Source organism: Archocentrus centrarchus, chromosome 24 (genome assembly GCF_007364275.1).
Source record: "Archocentrus centrarchus isolate MPI-CPG fArcCen1 chromosome 24, fArcCen1, whole genome shotgun sequence".
Taxonomy (NCBI): domain Eukaryota; kingdom Metazoa; phylum Chordata; class Actinopteri; order Cichliformes; family Cichlidae; genus Archocentrus; species Archocentrus centrarchus.
In genome coordinates, this window is record NC_044369.1 from 21,841,399 (window position 1) to 21,859,531 (window position 18,133).

General features: G+C 41.0%; 1 protein-coding gene across 3 annotated transcripts in view; it reads right to left on the reverse strand.

The window, feature by feature from the left end:
• evlb (Enah/Vasp-like b) overlaps window positions 1–18,133 on the reverse strand; it is a 47,644-nt gene that overhangs the window by 5,196 nt on the left and 24,315 nt on the right. For all 3 annotated transcript variants that reach the window (XM_030722447.1, XM_030722446.1, XM_030722445.1), the window contains exons 2-4: window positions 10,327–10,495; window positions 7,762–7,939; window positions 1,920–1,986 (exon numbers count right to left, since the gene is read on the reverse strand). In XM_030722447.1, coding sequence (XP_030578307.1) covers window positions 1,920–1,986; window positions 7,762–7,939; window positions 10,327–10,495 — 414 coding nt within the window. The remainder of the gene's footprint in view (window positions 1–1,919; window positions 1,987–7,761; window positions 7,940–10,326; window positions 10,496–18,133) is intronic.

Here is an 18,133-nt window from a genome sequence, read left to right on the forward strand (position 1 = left end):
TTCATAGTGTGTGGCCCACATGGGAGCTTTGTCTGTGTACACCTAATACATAGGAAAGGACGTATTTGAAACACGCTTAGTTGGAAGTTGAGTCGCTGCTAAAATTGCTGTTGTTTAGTATCAACTCTAATGAGACCACAGGACAAAACTGCATTCAAGCTCTGGCAGATGGTGAGCTTTTCTCGCATGCTGCCACCATAATGTAGCCACCTTTAAGTGTTTCAGAGATTTAAAGTCACTGTAAACTTCAAACATGGCAACATTTTATAATAAGGGACACAAAAACATGCTTGCTTACTAAAACAAAATGAAAGAGGAACAAGCTGAGAACTACCTGATTTCATGAGTACTTCCCTAATAACTTAATTACTCAACTGAGAAACACCCAGGTAACTATTAAGTATTGAGGTAATGGTGAGGTAATGAGGAACTTCTGAGTACTACTTAATATGGTAATTCATTTTACACAAGGGAACAACATTCAGGTTTTGTATCAGTTATTCAGGAATGACTCACGAAGAAAGCGGGAAGCTATATTATATTTGCAGATAATTATAAACTAATTATTACCTAATGATTCACAAGTATGTTCCAGCTGGTTCTTAAATAAATAATCATCTACTGTACAGCCCTTGATTAGGGGTTATTATGAAGGTACTGATGAAATTATCAGATCATTCCTGATTTGTTTTCCACTTGCACTTTAGTAACTAAGGAGGTTTTTGTGTCCTATATTGTAAAGTGTGACCATCTCTTTCTCCTCTGTCTCCATCTCTCTCGATCCTTGACAAATCCCTCCCATATCTCCTCACATCTCTGTCTTTGATTTGAGAAGCATATGTGTGCCGTGACTCAGGAGAGACAGACAGGAGACAGCTCGAGGAGAGGAAGTGGAATTTTCCAGCTGTGCGTTGGACAGGAGAAGCGCTGAGGCAGCAACCTATCTGATGTGACAGCAGCGCACACAGCAGGAGCAGAGCTGCTCAGCAAACACCGCCTCGCCACCACTGGAGATGGTTCACTCAAATTAATTTGCATCCGCTGACCAACATGCACGCGCAAACGCACACAATCGCCCGTCACAATCACATCTATAATCCTTTGTGCCAGAGGAACAGTTTAGTCGACATGGGATCAGACAGAGCCATAATTCCCTTCGTATTTGTTCTCTTAAGCACTGGCATTTGGCATTTAGATGAACCAACAGGCAGAGCTGAAAGAAGTTTAAAAACAGCAACAAAGACCTCGTTGTGTCCGAGCCCGTCTCTGAAGTGGAGAGAGAAACAGCAGGCGCAGTGGAAGAAATGCAAACCGTGAAGTGTAAACCATGCAAAAGGCTCTAAGTGTCATTTTGAATACTGCGCATCCACTACTCTGGATACTTTAATCTGCTGCTAAGATTTAGAAAAAAGGTACTGCTTGTGTTTTAACCATTATTTTAAAGCTCTCCGTCTTTATCTGATAGTCACCCACTGGGAGGTAGTCCTTTGAGGGATACAGAGGATATCAAGAGGAGGAGAGGGATGAGTTGTGCTTGAGTTCGTCAGACACAAAAGACTGCATTTACTACCCTCATCCTCAGCACTGTTCATATCTGGACAGAGGTCGCTTTAAGCTCATTCCCCGGTTTGGAGATAAATTGGCAAACTGCTCTGAACACAAGTCACCAATTCAAGAAGTCTGCAGCTCTAAATAGAGAAAAGAATCTATGATCTTACACTAAAAATCTTTGAATTTTCAAATTTGAAAAAGGTGATGCATGTAGCTCTGTCCAGTCAATATTTAGCAATGTTTCTGATGACTGCTGTGGAGTTGTTTGCTGACCAAACCACACCCTCACAGTCTTTTAAATGGTGGCTGAATTTAGTTAGGACTATTTATAACTAATAAGTTTACTAAACTAAACAAATAAATCATACCTTGCTCTCTGAGCTTCTATCTCATCTGAAGTTGGTCCATTCTGGACTTGGCGCTGGAGAGCTGGACCTAAAGATGCAAATGAAAGCAGAAAGAAAGAAAAAGACAGATAAAGTGAAGTTGACCTTAATATTTCATTATCAGCACTATTATGGCCAATTACAATTAGTGCCAGTCAAGATAATTAACTATAAATTCACAGGGAATTAGACAACGGTTGATCATTATGTCCTCTCTTTTCCATAATGAGTAATGTGCAGTGAAAAGCATATTAATCCCCGGCTCTACGTAAATGAGCCTAAACTGATTCATACGCTTTTATTGTTGAAGGCAAGCAGAAGAAGAACCCTGGCTCTGTCCTGCTGTAACACTGCTCTCTTCTGTTTGCCCCTGCGCTCTATTAGAGACAAGTCATTTGATTCGTAATGCTGCAGTGAGGCGACATCTGAGAGCAGCCTTCTCTTAAATTTTTAAATTCACGGAAATGTCAATATGAGCACAAACACATGCAAGCCCATAAACAAATGTCAGCCAGACCCCCATGAGCATCGCTCTGTAATGAAATGCAACTTGCCGATGGGTTACGGAAACTAGAGACAGAGCGGCTGAGCGAGGCCTGGAGAGCGTCTGAGCTGCTCTTTCTAAACAGTTGAACCTAAATTGGAAACAGTGGAAACTCTGTCATCTGTGGTGACAAACTCAGTGAAAACAAACTGCAGCTTCTGTAGCATCTGCTTCAGAGGGCAAAAAGGTCAAACAGACAACCCCCGCCCCGCCCCGGTTTCTAGTTGAAACCAGCTTCAAATCAAAGGAGATGAGGCTCCCAATCAAATATATATGTGAGCCTCACTATTGTCTTCATATGAGCTACAAGGCATTTGCAATGTAATCCTTTTTTTACCACCATAAGCGAGATCTGCAGATAGGAAATGCAATTAATTTAACACATGATAAGAGGAGCGCAAGACGACTTTAACTTGGGGGTTTACAATCAAATCAAAGTGAATCATCAGCTTTCAATGAAAAATGCTCTCATGACTGAATTCCTCTTGAATAACATTAAACGTAACTGTCCCTCCCATGAACAACTTCAGAGGACAGATTGAGAATTTACCCTCGCATTTTAAGAACAGTGAGCTTTTTGCGATTTACTGGAACAAAGGAGTAATCTTGCAGCATCTTTTTTGGTTTCTTTTGGTTGATTTACGATCACTTTCCCCTTAAGCTCTAATGGAGAGCTGTAAAAGTGTTTGAAATAAGCACAGCTATTGTCCCTCTTTTGGATTTGTTTCCACAGACTCTGTCCCCTTTTGTCTAATAAAAGGTGTCCCTTACATAACAGTTTTACAGCTCTACGCAGTCAGGCCGTTTTCAGGGTCAGTGCTCACTGATGATACTCTGTGCTGCTCACATCTCTAATGGAATAGACTCTGGCTGATGGTGCTAATGGCTGTCATTGATCAGGTAACAGAAACCCAAAAATAACACAACGGCAAAAGACCTGACTCATGCTTACTATCAGATACCCCATCCTACACACCCCATCCCGTTTAACCTGCAAATAAACAACGATATACAATTTATTTGAGTAAAGAAATAAGGCTGCTAAAGTTTCTTTGGTGTCTGCTATGAGTGCTGCTTGTTTCAGGCGGTTCCCTTTCACAGTATTTTATACAAATAGGTAAGCCTAAAATATCTATCTTTAACTCCAACTTTGAGTTGCCTTTACTGTTTTGTTTAGAAGCTAAATTTAAGGTTTATTAATATGCAGATGTACTGACAGACAGAATCTGCTTCACCAAAGACACAGTATGTACCACAAATAAACACAAGTTGTTCAGGAGCTAATTGTGTAATCTAGATAACGCCCCAAAAAAACTTTGTAGGTCTTGGATCCTAAGGTCATATCTTTAGAATCCATGTTTTGTCCAAAACAGGTTCAGACCCGTAACAGGCTATTTCAGCCTGTTACTAGATAGCTACCAAGTAATCTGATGGCATCATAATATATCATGCATAACTAAAGTTTGGTAAATATTAATTAGGTGTTATTGTCATTAAAAAAGTCACGTGATGCTTCTATAATGTGTTACAGGTGCATAAGTGCTAAAAACAAGTTATTTTAGTCTGGTTGCTAGGAAACATGAAGACATCTTAATATCTAATATAGATAAGAACCTTCAGGCGACTAAGATGCACCTTTGTGCCAAGTTTGGTTGCTCAACTCCTGATGGTTGGCAGACAATGAAACACACACTCAGACAGAGGTTTTGTGTATCAATGTAACAAAAATAATAAAACAGAAAAGCAGAAGGCCCTGAAACCATGTCGATTTCAGAATGTAGTGTATAGAAAAATGACCCCGTCAGCAGTCAGTCATTCCTTAAAGCTTCTCTTCCAGGATGCAGCCCTGTCTGCCACCAAGTTCAAAATTTCACCTGTAAATGAAGCCGATCTGAACACAATCTGTAGCTGTCGGCAGGTTTCCCCGGGTAACTTAAATAGTGGACTTTGGGCAACAGAAAAAGAGCTCGTTGGCTGGAGAAGACAAAAAAGGCTAAGAGTGATTTTAGGGTTCAAAAAAGATGTTTAACTGGCTTTATTTCTATTAGATGAGTAGGTTACAAAGCCTGCCAAGTTATGAACACAAAAGCTGTTCTGCATGTTGGAAAAAGGCCACTCACTACCTTTGAGTGTTGCACTGCTTTAACTGGTAAAAAGACACCAACTGATGATACATTTGAATTAATTTATCTTATTTGGCTAGTGACTCCTGACTGACTTTGCCCTTTACTTGATTATAATCATACAATAAAAGACATCATCACACAAACTGCAAACACAAACTCAAAATCAGGATGGTCATGCAGAGGTTCAGAGAGAGGCGCGTGCACGCAGAGTTTTACTACCTACATGACATACTGAAGAAGAGAAACCGGCTGCAGCAAATACAGAGGCACTGACAGACCCACTCCCTCCTAACCATCTCTTGCCTTCAGCTCTTCGTCTTCCTCCTCCTCCTCTATCTTTTCTTCTCCATCCATCATCTCCCCCTCTCTCTCCCTCTCTCTCTCTTGCTCCTCACCTGCCTGCCCTTCCCTCCTCCTCCTATCCTACCTCAGCAACAGTATCATTTGTCATCTTCCTGAAACCAACACCAGGAGCGGCAGCAGCGCAGCGAGAATATCTGCTTAATGTTTCAAAAGGTTGACTTTGTCTCTAGGCTACACAGCCTAATGCTACTTAGCCGCACAAATATTATCCACGTGCATCCCAGGTTTACATTGAGGATCGTGCACGGGGGCTGCTCAGTGAGCTGCTGTATTAAAATGCATCACTATAAAAAGTAGATGTGTTTGCACTGTGCGGGGGGAAGCTGACCTGGCTGGCGCTTTCAAATAAAGGATTCAAAGTAGCTAAAGTTTATTCTTTTGTCAGCTGGTGTCTGAGTGTCACATGGTGAGGTTTTGTGTCAGCTCCTGTTAATAATCTCAGTCTATAAACAGCTTCTTTGAGTAGTCCACAAATCATTAGCTCTGTAAAATATAATAAAAGAGATCTAAGGAAATAAATACTGCATGTTCATTACAGATTAAAAAAAACAAAACAACTTAGGGCCCCGCTTCAACGTATTGAAGTAGACCTTTTACAGGTGACAGGTTGCATCTTTCTGTCAAACCCAGAGTGAAAATAAGCCCAGAAATCACCAAACTGCTCTTTCATACATTTCTTTTGATCTCCTCCTCATTTATATCTATCACAATATGCAATATTTCCTCTCTAGCTCAAAGTGAAAGCAACTTTGAAGACTAAAGGTCAGGTTTTGACTGCCTCACCACTAGAGGGTGTTGGCACAAGCTGTTCAGACAGTATGAAACACCCATGTTCTGATTTTAGCTTCACAGAGTGTGAAGGAGTCTTATGTAATCAGCCGGAGAACATGGATATGCAGAAATCAGGTTCTCTGCCATGTAGAGAAATAAAAATAGGATCCAACACACCAACATGAACTCATTTCCTCTTTCTCACCCTTGATCGCACACTTGTGCGTAAACACAAAAGTCCGTATGTGTGTATTTTCTGCAGTGTCATGTGCAGTAATGCACACAGACTGCGCCTCTCCACGCAGCCCGTGTCACTGCTATATCGTAGCGAGCCGGTCGCACTGAGATGCTATCAGTCTCTCTATCTGTCAGATGTGCGCATCCTTCCCTGGCGTGTTTGTGCACTTGTGCTTGGCTGCTGTCACTCGAGCCTCTTTGTTCCCCATCCCATGTTATTAGGCAGATGAAAAGATCTGCTCTCTAGCACGGGGCCCGAGGGAGATCTTCTCAATGACTCACTCTAATTAAGAGGCTGGAGGGGACTGCAGGGGGAGACACGCTGCTGCTGCTGCTGCTGCTGCTGTAATAACTGGCAAGCTGTGACAGTCACTGTGCATCTCAGTCGCTCCCAGTTTACATTTGCCTGTCTCTCTTTCACAAACACATATACACACAGCTCAAGAGGATGAGACTGTCTGTCTTGTATGTATGCTCACTGCTGAAGTCTTTAAATAGAACTTTTTCACAGCAGACGCTTTGGCTTATAGCAGGAATAACACAGATGGAACCAATAACACTGACGACAGCTCTGTTTCCACTGATGCGTCCCAGGAAGCCAGGGCAGGAATCACAATGTGATGCTGTTTTAAAATGAAGTAATTACATTTGTGTCTGTCTACATGTCAAATAGCTCTGTCTTTGATCTATAATAGATTAAAGAATTAAAGCAGTCTTATGGCTGCACCCTGAGAGAAGTCATTTCATGACAGATTGTTGTGATGATATCAGAGTCTCTATTGCCCCATAGAAGACATGGGAAGGAATTATGGGCACAATATACTTGTTTTGTTGAAATGCCCCGTCAAATATACTGCACGTGCCAGCCTCCAGTGAAAATTTAGTACCTTCAACACCTACCAATGAAGCACAGTACTTTGCAAAATATGCAAGGAAATTTGTTCCTGCTTAACGTGCTCACCACTTGAGGCAAAAACACACAGAGTACAACCAGGCTATGAAGGAGGAGATACTAGCAGCTGATGATGTGCAACCCAAATGAAAGCAAATGACTCCACACGACAGGAAGAGCGAACAATGAATGTAAATTACTGATGCAGTTACAGTAGAAAAGCAGAGATTTGAGCAGCTGGTTAAAAAGCTTGACTCACAACATCCCAGGTAGAAAATAGTTTCAGTTTTATTATATGAAAATATTGTGCAGGCTTCTGAAGTTCTGAGGTTAGCTTTAGATATTATCATTGTTGAAGTGTTAAGGAGTCATGTTACAAATTTGCTTAAACTTTCCAGGGAAAACACCTAGACTACTTGTGCGCTTACATTTGGCACCTTATTCCAATAGATTCACACTTCAAAATGGGAAGGGTGTCATCAATGACAGCATATTGGAAAAGAAGGATGGAAAATGCCCTTTATTTACTTTATAAAACATTTTGAAAAATCTATATAGATTTTCTTGAAATATAATTTGGCGGTAAAACACCCACCCCTACCGGCTGAGTAGTTTTCAGCAGTTGAGCAACCCATTGTTCAGGGCTACACTCTGTATTTTACTGCATTTTACTGGATACTGATCTGCATCATACTACATCTGCAATGCAAGTGTGTGGTTATCATCTCTGAGGTCTCCCTTTTTTACTTTTAGGATTCAGGAAATCTCACCTGCCTCAGTATTTTATCTATTTCTTATTTTAAGATTAGAAATAGTCCCTAACACACATCATAATTATTTCTCTAGGAAGTGTGTGTGTGTGTGTGTGTGTTGCACTGTGGGAAAACACACCTCCATCCTGAGCACTGAGGACATTGAGGGCAAAGAGCATAGCGTTGGAGAAGGTGGTGGCCTCCTCCTTGCTGGCGAAGTTAAGGCCATAGACCTGCCTGGCGTCCCTCCACTGGTGGAAGGTTGGGGTGGCCTGGTTGTACTTGAGGCCCTTCACTATTGAGTAGTTGATGACCACCTTTGAGAGACAAAGAGGAGGAGAATACATGAAAGGTGGAGCTGTACATCACTAAAGAAATCACTGTAAACACATTTTGTTTTTACTGTGCAGTTCTTTTTTTCAAGCACATTTTTCTTTTTTGTGATCTGAAAGACGATATACAGCCACAGATGGCAGCGTGCGCATATAAATACAGCACAACCGTAACTCTTATGGTTTTACTGGCAGATGAAGACTTTTAATTGCCAGAGAATAGATTGCTATGTGTTTGAAAGGATTTGTGGATTTTGAATGAGCTGTGTTTTGTCAGGAGTCCTGCTGTAAAGATAAAACATTTTTGTGACGGTGTTTATGAGCAGTACAACTTGTAATAGCCTTAGTATTTTTCACTTTTATATTGCTTGCATCATGAGCTGTGACTTAGAAGAAACACAGTTTTGAAAAAATACAGTCCATCATATCCATGAAGCCAGATGACACACATCAATTAGTTAAACTGCAGGAATGCCTTAAATACATAAAGGCCTGGGTGACCGCTAATTTCCTGCTTCTAAATACAGATAAAACTGAAGTTATTGTACTCAGCCCCACAAACCTTAGAAACATGGTGTCTAACCAGATACTGGGATGGATGGCATTACCTTGGCCTCCAGATTACATTAAACTTTATTAATTTCTTTAGGAAGATTCCGTCAAGGAAATTAAAGTTCCAATAGCACCTTTTACCAATAAAATAGGCACACAAACACAGCAGAAGTCACAAATAAACAAAGTAATAAACATGCATAAATAAATAAATAAATAAAACAAACAACAAGGCAGAAAAGTAGATATAAAACATCTAGCAGATGTAACACTGTGAGGAATCTTGGAATCATTTTTGACCAGGATTTGTCCTTCAGTGCACATATTATTGTAGGACTGCTTTCTTGCATTTGCACAATATTTCTAAAATTAGAAACATCCTTTCTCAGAGTGATGCTGAAAAGCTAATTCATGCATTTATTACTTCTAGGCTGCACTATTGCAATTTATTATTATCAGGCTGTCCTAAAAGCTCCCTGAAAAGTACTGACAGGGACTAGAAAGAGAGAGCAGATTTCTCCCATATTGGCTTCTTTTCATTGGCTCCCTGTTGAATCCTGAAAGGAATTTAAAATTCTTCTCCTCACATACAAGGTCTTAAATAATCAGGCCCCAAAAACCTCATAGTAACACATCACCCCAAAAGAGCACTTCGCTCTCAGACTGCTGGCTTACTTGTGGTTCCTAGGATACTTAAGAGTAGAATGGGAGGCAGAGCCTTCAGCTTTCAGGCGCCTCTTCTGTGGAACCAGCTTCCAGCTTGGATTCGGGAAGCAGACACACTCTCTATTTTTAAGATCAGGCTTAAAACTTTCCTTTTTGATAAAGCTTATAGTTATGGCTCGATCGGGTGACCTTGAACCATCCCTTAGTTATGCTGCAAAAGGCCTAGGCTGCTGGGGGTTTTTCCCATGATGCACTCAGTGTATCTTCTTCACTCACTTCTTTTCACTCTCTCTGTGTTTAATAATTAGTTATTATTCATCTCTGGCTCTCTTCCTCACACCAAACTGTCACAGCAGATGACTGCCCCTCCCTGAGCCTGGTTCTGCTGGAGGTTTCTTCCTGTTAAAAGGGAGTTTTTCCTTCTCATTGTCACCAAGGGTTTGTTCATTTGGGGTCATTTTGATTGTTGGGTTTTCTCTGTAATTATTTAAGTGTCTTTACCTTACGATACAAAGTGCCTTGAGGTGACTGTTTGTTGTGATTTGGCGCTATATAAATAAAATTGAATTGAAGTGCAGACTCCACCACCAAAAAAAGAAAAACAACAACAACAAAAAAGGCCACCCTGCAGGCTATTTAATCTCCAGTTTCATTTTCTGAATTTTTGCAGGTTTTCTGCCAGTTTCAGACATCTTTGTAGTTGTCAGTTCTTGATTACTGCTGTGTTTGATAACCCCGCTGTTTACATGTGTTCCACGTCTTATTGCCAAACACATCTACGGCAGTGTAAAAGAGCTGAGTGCTAATGAGCTGTTGCCTTTGGAGAGGCTGACAGACGGTGGAGAAGATTTTACTCAGAAGTCACAGCGGAGGCGGATGAGCTTTAAGATTTCACAAGGTTTCAAGCGCACGCACGCACGCACGCACACACACACACACACACACACACACACACACAGACTTTGACTGGGAAAATGTTTAAGACTTCATTGACTCTCCAGTGCACCTGGATCACTATCATTATCATAGCTCTCCTTCAGTATTGTCTAAAAAAACTGAGGCTAACTATTGTGTGTGTGTTCCAATCCCCCCAGGGCACAATGAACTCTCCCTCCCTTGTGAATTAAGTTTATCTCCATATCAGCACTTATTACCTGCTGGTCCTGCAGTTTGACTCCAACCACTCTGAAGGTGTTGTTGGCAGTATTGTGGTAGATGTTGATGCGACTGAATCCCTGCTGTCCAGGCTTGATGGGCACCCACTTCTTACTGGTGTCATCGTAGACCATGACAGAGGCCCGCGCCTGGCAGATACTCTGCTCGCTGGGAGAGACACAGAAACAAAGGAAAGAGAGAGCACAAGTTGGTCATATGCAGACAGTGGAGATTTTATTCACTCTTTCCTTTTCTTTCTCTAAGCCAGTTTGTAGTTTCATTACTTTAGCTTGTGAAGTAAGCCTGGGCTTAGATGAAAACTTAAAGGTATAGAAAGAAATAACTTAGACCTGCAAGCCAGTGGTGAGCCTTGGTACTGTTCTGTGCACTCTGTAAGCATTCAATTCATTCACAATTAACCAAGTCAGCGTTTCTCTTCAGTCTTAACCATTCTGTTCTAGATATCAGAAACCAGTAAAAATTAGAGCAGAAATTTCTAACATAAGCCACCATCCTCAGAACAGAAACTCTATAAACACTGGCTATGAATGTTTGAGGTGTGCAACATATTTAATCAAATGCTAATTCCAAAAACTGGCACTCAGTCATCAAAACTCTGCTGGGCTAGACACACCAATAAATTTTATGCATACACCCACGAAACAAGTTTTTGAGTAAATATAATAAATACATTCCTGCCTCTTCTGGGGCATATTTTTCACATTATGTGATTATTTGCTTTGACATGCAACACAATAATTTTTCCCAGTGAGGAACTCGGTACAAGCCTGATGATGACGCTGTATTAAATATATCAAAATGTGTCCATATCAGCTTTAGAGTTTAGCTCTAGAGTCAGCAAAGGAAAGCACTGCACACGACCACAATAAAAAAATATTTCTGCTATAATAATATGAATCAAATCCATCAGTTTTTGGCTGAAGGGGTGGTCCTAAGGAGACGAATTCAAGATGCTTTACATTACATTAGTCACGAGTCAAAAAGAGGGGAACCAATGGCTTAGACAGCTGCTGAGTCTTTATCATGTAAAACACTCAGTGGGTCAGGAGGGTCAAAATATTGTCAGCACATGAAGAAGAAAGTAATTCTAAAGCAATTTTGAAAGTGTCTAAAGTCAAACTTTCCTTTAGCTGAATGTAAAATCATGTATTTGTCAGAGGATTTAAGTAAGATAATTATAGCGAACAAGACAACAACTCAGCCTTCTAATCCTGTGTTTCACTAACAGTCTAATCCAAATGTAATCAAGTGCCTGTCCAGCATCTGCTGAAGTTCTTAATGAGGCACAACTGTAGTGTGTGTGTGTGTGTGTGTGTGTGTGTGTGTGAGTCTGGGTTTGCTCTCCTATCTGACTCACAGCCCACTGCAACTCTTGGTCCTCACTCTTTCCCTCTTTTTTTCATTGTAACACACACACACACACACACGCACGCACGCACGCACACACAAAACTGTAAATAGTAGGAAGAATGATGCTCGTTGATCGTTTCCATGCATTCTACAGAAAAACGCACATGCTTAATATCTGTACAATATGTGGGGGGGGGGGGGGGGGGGGGGGGGGGGAATAGACGGAATAAGGAATAAATGGAAAAACACAGGAGAGAAACAGAAACAATTTAGACTTGCAAATGAGATTAACAAGAAGAGTCCCATCTGTGTCTTTGCCTCCTCGCCAAGCTAAAATTAGTGGATCAGGCCTTAAGGCCCTGTGAAAGAGCTGCGTCAGAGAAGAGGAGCAGTGGAGAAAAGAGGGAAAAGTCTTGGCTTTTAGAGTGTGTGGATGCAGCATATTGTACAGATAGGAGTTTATCATACATGGTGGTTGAGGAAATATTGAAGGGATATTATAAAAAAGAATAGTTTGATATTCAGCTTATTTGCCTTGTTGATAATAGATAAGAAGGAACAAAAGTGGAAGATGAGAGTAGACCTTGGGAGGAAGCTGAATTTCCGGCCTGTTGTCCAGATAATGTTGAGGCCTCACATAGTCAATCAGCAGGCTAAGAAGTATAAAAGTGTAAAACGGGGGAGGAGGAGGGCTGGAAGCCTGGAGCTGGTGGGCAGTGATTTGGCCACCACTATGGACCCACAAGGGTCAAAACACCCAGTGAAGGTTGGGCATCTTCTGATGATATCAGTTCCAGGCCGAAGGCTACAGCTGCTCAATGAGAGCGACTGCACTTGTGTTAATTATAAAATACTACTGTAATAAAAGGCAAACTGCCAAATCTAGATCTGTGTTGATATTTCCCTTATTAGTCTTTTTCTTAAAAAAAAAAAAAATCCACTTATGACAGCCTGTCATTAGACCATTAGACCATCCAGAACCTTTAATTCTTCCTTGAATATAAGAAAGTCTCGATAAGTTGCCAAACAGTGTAAAGCAGCAAGTTTTTTTGGAGTCACCAGCCACCGCAGTGGCATCCCTCACTTAAACCTTCAGGATAAGGAATGCTCGCTGCAAGATAATGTGCCTGACTCGAACAAAAATAGCATCAAAGAGCAACACTTTGATCCATTAAAGAGAAGAGCATCTGCGAAAACAAAAGCACCAGGGCAACATTGGGATAAAGGAAGAAATACCAGCTTTACTTCTCTTTTACTTCAAAGTGAAAGAGAAGCAGTGGGAAGCAGCTAAAAGTTGTAGGACTCGAATCTAATCAAACAACATAACAATGACGATTCACATGCTGCCCTGCTGCCTATATTTCAAGCTGGAGGCATTAATAACATTCTCTCGGGTTATAGTTTGCTATTCACACCAATGCTGTCTTGCATTAGACACTTGAAATCAGCACCGGGACCAGCAACACAACGATGTGTTTAATTTATTTTGGTTAACTCGTCAACTTTGTTAATTTTTAAAAAGGAGTGCTTGGCTGCCAGCTGAAAATGGCATCAAGGGCCCAGAAGCATGAATAAATGAGGTTCTTGCACTAAAAGAGGCTTGAGCAGAAAAACGAAAGAGACAGGAATGAGTGGGCGAGGGATGAGTGAGGCAAGAAGAAAGCAGGTTTTTCCTGACTGACGCACACGTGTGCGCACACACACACACACACACACACCCCACATCTGCACATGCGCACAAATGCAGGACTGTCATGAATAAATAAATAATGCTTCTGAATTTACATTGACAACACACACTCATGCACACGTGTGCACTTTAAAGGCCATCATCCGGGGTCTGTATGCAACCAGTCAGAGCTACGGCAAATTCAAGCTGACAGGAAAATCTCAGAGAGCTGCTTGGGAAACCTCTCCTTCTGTCACTTCCACAGAAATAGTCCAATCACAAGGCAGAATGATTGGTGCATGTGGATTATATACATGTGCAAAGGGTGCTCACCCCTTACAGTCCTGCCTCTAGATGTAAAGATGCTTTTTTTTTTTAGCATTATAAGAGCTCTGGCTGGACTCTGAAGCTGAAGTTATAAACAGGCCAGGGTCAAAAATCATTTCATCCCTCAGTGACTTTGAGCAACATAACCTTGAAAATGATTACTGCACCCATAGGCAACAGAATGCAACATAAACATTGACAGCGTCTGCATGCAGCAATAATGTACGGTGGCTCTGGTGCAAAGAGTCCAGCTCTTTGAAAGAAAAGCAGAAATCTAAATGATCTAAACCCCACGTGCACCTCGGAGTGTCCAGCACAGCCTGGTTTGTAGTCTAAATGACTTTAACATAAAATTGCATCATAGAAACTGTAAAATTAGCTTTTACGTGTACATTTTGGCATCAAACATATTGAGTTAATAAGTCAGTTTGAGTGTCTAAGGTCAGATTAATGAGGGTCTGTAATGATAAACACATGAATTATTCATTCATGCTGCTGAATGTTTGCAGGGGTGAGGACTAATTATGCCTCACATACATTCGCGTATGCCTTCTTTTCATTTTCTTCTCTTGAAAATGCACATATACAGAGAACATGCCCATTAAGCTGTTTTCCTCATGGTCTCAGGTCAGGTAAGGGTTAATGAGATGCTTCTTCAGCCCAAAGTCTTTCGCTTTGGTCCTTGGCTTTTCTCACCCTGCCTCTCTCACACACACACACACACACACACACACACACACACACACACACACACACACACACACACACACACACACACACACAAACACACACACACACACACACACACACACAAATGTATGTGCATCCTGAAGACCAGCTCGCTGTGGGAGCGAGTGACTGGCGCTCATAAGCACTTTGCAGTGGTGAATCTGATGTGGACACTTCAAGTGTCTCACACCTGGTCCCGTCACAATTGTACACTCTGACCTGCAAAGGCACAGCGAGCTAGAGTTACCCTTCTAGCATGACTCGTCTGATCCAAGATGAACAGCGGCACCACAAGCTGCCAGAGGAGAGGAAACACGGGTATCAAAAAACACATGTGGAGGAGAGGGAAATATTTTAGGTGCTATACACATAAAAAAAATAAAATAAAATCTGAAGCGTGAAACATAATTAGCACTTTGATCTTCTCTTGCTGATGAATTGCCAAACCACATGGAGGTGGATTTTAAATTTAGCACAATGACTGCTTGGTAATGGCATTTTGCATAAGAGCAGGGATTGAATCACTGCTGTGTGAGCTGGTTCTCTCGCTGAGACGAATAATGTATGTATTTAGGATTTCCATTGGAATTAATTTTCTGTGCTATGAGTCAGCAACCCAAGGAGCAAGTCACTTAGTGAGAAACAACATATAGTTGTTGCTGACAACACAGTCTATCTATAGTAACACTGTCAGTCCACTCTGTCTTTAACTTTTGGGCCACTTTCCCTGTGTGAACCACCGTCAGTGCGTTTAGCTCTGAGCATTTGCATGTGTCAGTTCAAGTTTTGTCTTCAACAATAATCTGTGTTGTCAGAGTCATATATATATGTCTCTGTCTCTATCGGTAAAGCAGGCTGACTGCATCTCTTACAGTACAACACCCTGCAGACATCACAACATCAAAGCTATTGTGTTGCTCCACTTTCTGGGGCCTTGCCGCTCAAGGCAGCGGTGCGTTAACAACAAAGAAGAATCCGCCTAAAATAGCTGTAGCTGTATGCAAATTTGTGTGTGTGTGTGTGTGTGTGTGTGTGCACAGTACAGATTCATATCTAAACTCCTCTATGGGCATATGAAGACTGCAGAGAAGCTAAAAATTCAAAGCGGCTCAAACGCTCAAACGCAAGCCCCGGCCCAAAACATTTTTTTTTTCCAAGTGAGAAAATTAGCAGAAAATCTTTGCTCCAGTTTTTAAATTCAGGTTGACCTGCAAACCTGCAGACCATACTTATACGTTCTTCTCATATCTGTGTAAAGATGATTAGATTCACTTCTTTAATCAGGTCAGGGTTGTGCATTTTAGACACATGACAAATGAGGGCTTCAGTAATAGCAAACAGTTAATGTCTGAAAGCAATAATCATGTCAAACTTTTAATTTTCCAAGAAGTGCAAATTTGAGTTGACAGTGATAAAAGTTGACAAAGTAAAATGTGACAAAAAGCCAGAATGCAGATCAGTGAATACTGATCTTTAAAATGATGCCTCAGTTACACTGGAGTAAAAATGATGATGGTTGCTTGGTGATTGCAGTGAATTTCCAAGTAGTTGTGGCGACCGACTCGTCACCCAGAGATCAAACATGCAACACCCTGAAGCTCTGGGTGACCACTTTTGATCACAATGCAATTCCACATAACGCCTGGTGGGAGGCAACCTGTTTTCAACCTGCTGCAAACAATCTGAGTCTGCAACATGCAATAGGAGATTCAACTCAACCGGTTCTGGTTATATCCACTTACATCGCAAAAAAATGCGATGTGTTTAGATGTGTTTATGGCTGATGAGTAACAGGACCTGCTTCTACAAGATGCCATTGATTCAAATTTAAGCTGATGATGTTCTTTAGTAACACCTGTAAAATTCCATCGTTATGCTAGCCTTAAGCTGGCTAGGTGTTGGAAAGCAGCCACAATGGCTCATGTAACTTGGGCCTATGTTGTAGAATGTAGCTGGGTAAATTCACAAAGAGAGGAAACCTCAGAACCTGCCCGCACACAAACAAAACTACAACAGAAATTATGTGACTTATTTCTAAGTAAGTCATTTCCCCACACTGACCAGTACTCAGAGTTCCCACCCGCCAAATCCAACTTTAGCCCCCTAAAGTGTGCAAAAGCGTCCCGTGCCGTCCTGCAGCAACTACGTTAATACTTGTGGAGGAATTTCAGTTTCAAATCTGTGAGGTTCTGACTCGACTCTGAATTTCAGCAGTTAATGTGAATTTCTGTTTAATGTTAATTTCTGTGTATGTTGATGGAAACAGATTTGCAACTTTCACCCTTTTATCACAGAAATATTATCACAGATTGCATGTACGTGCCAACATGACCCAATACAATCACAAACTGACAGCTGATTGGCTCCATCTTATTGCTGTTTTATTGATGCACCAAAGTGACTTTGATGATGCCAACTGTGGTTGCAGACCTGGTCCCTCTATTCCAAGCAACCATTCAAAGGCAACAAGATTGATTGTAGCATAGTATACATTTTCAGCATACTGTTAGCCATAAAGAAAGACAGGAAAACTCAATTATAAAATTGCCTTTTTGTTGTTGTTGTTGTTGTTTTTTTTGCCTCCAAGTTACAGAACTAGGATCAAATAACAAACCCTGAAGCCTAACCTAAAGAGATAAAAGGAAGCAAACAGTGCGTAATGGCAAAACTGCTGCCTAATTATGATATATTGTAATAAAACACAGTATTTCCTCAGGTTTAAAGAAACTTTATGATAGCTGAGATAATAGCATTTTCCAAACTTTTAGTCATAGTAAAATCTCTGACTTAAGTATTAAGGTGGTAAAAATGGTCCCTTTTATGACACAGAAAGCTAAATAAAGACAGTCAGTATATTTGTCTAAGTCTGTTCTATGCACTCAAACTATCCATGATGCTGTACCACCCTCTCTTTATATTCTGCATCTAACAGCACTGCAAACAAATGGCAAGAATAAATCAAGCATTGATTTGAATTGCAGCCAAACTGCGGTATTAAACTCTCTTCACTCCTCTTGCTCATAGGATTTTTTTTTTGCACTCTTTTGCTTGTAATTCTTTGAGGTTTGACAAAGATGGCTACAGAACACAATCAAACAAACTGGGTGACAGTATTGCCCCTGAATGGAAATGTTCTGGCAGACAGTAGCGACTGTCGTTAGGGGATCAAAATGTACTAAACTGATTTGATGGATTAGCTTAACCAGTGATGCTGCTGAAGCAGACCCAGAGGTTAATACGTACATAATAAACATGCCGATGACACGTCACCACTCACACAGAGTGCTGTTTTAAAGTATATAAATAATGCTTAAATAGGGCAAAAACACTAAAAACACTACTTGACGCCATCTTTTTTTAAGCATAGTGTAAAGGCCTATAAACATACTGTAATTGACTGTGCTTAGTGATCAGAGAAGATGGCTTTAATATCAAATCTAAGTCACCTCGCCATTAAAAAAAAAATGTGTGTGTGTGTGTGTGTGTGTGTGTATAATGTTTAAAGATAAGGGTTACAGTACATCCAAAGTGGAGAAATTGGCTCTCACTCAAACCTATCCATCTACAACCCAAATATTGATTCTCCTCTGTGATGTGTTGATTCTCATATGCAAAAGCATTTTCCTGTAGCCGCTGTACAACTCCTCCACACCGCAGGAGCAACCTCGAGAAAAACAGGCGAGCAAGCGGCCCTGTTGTTTCTAGACTCA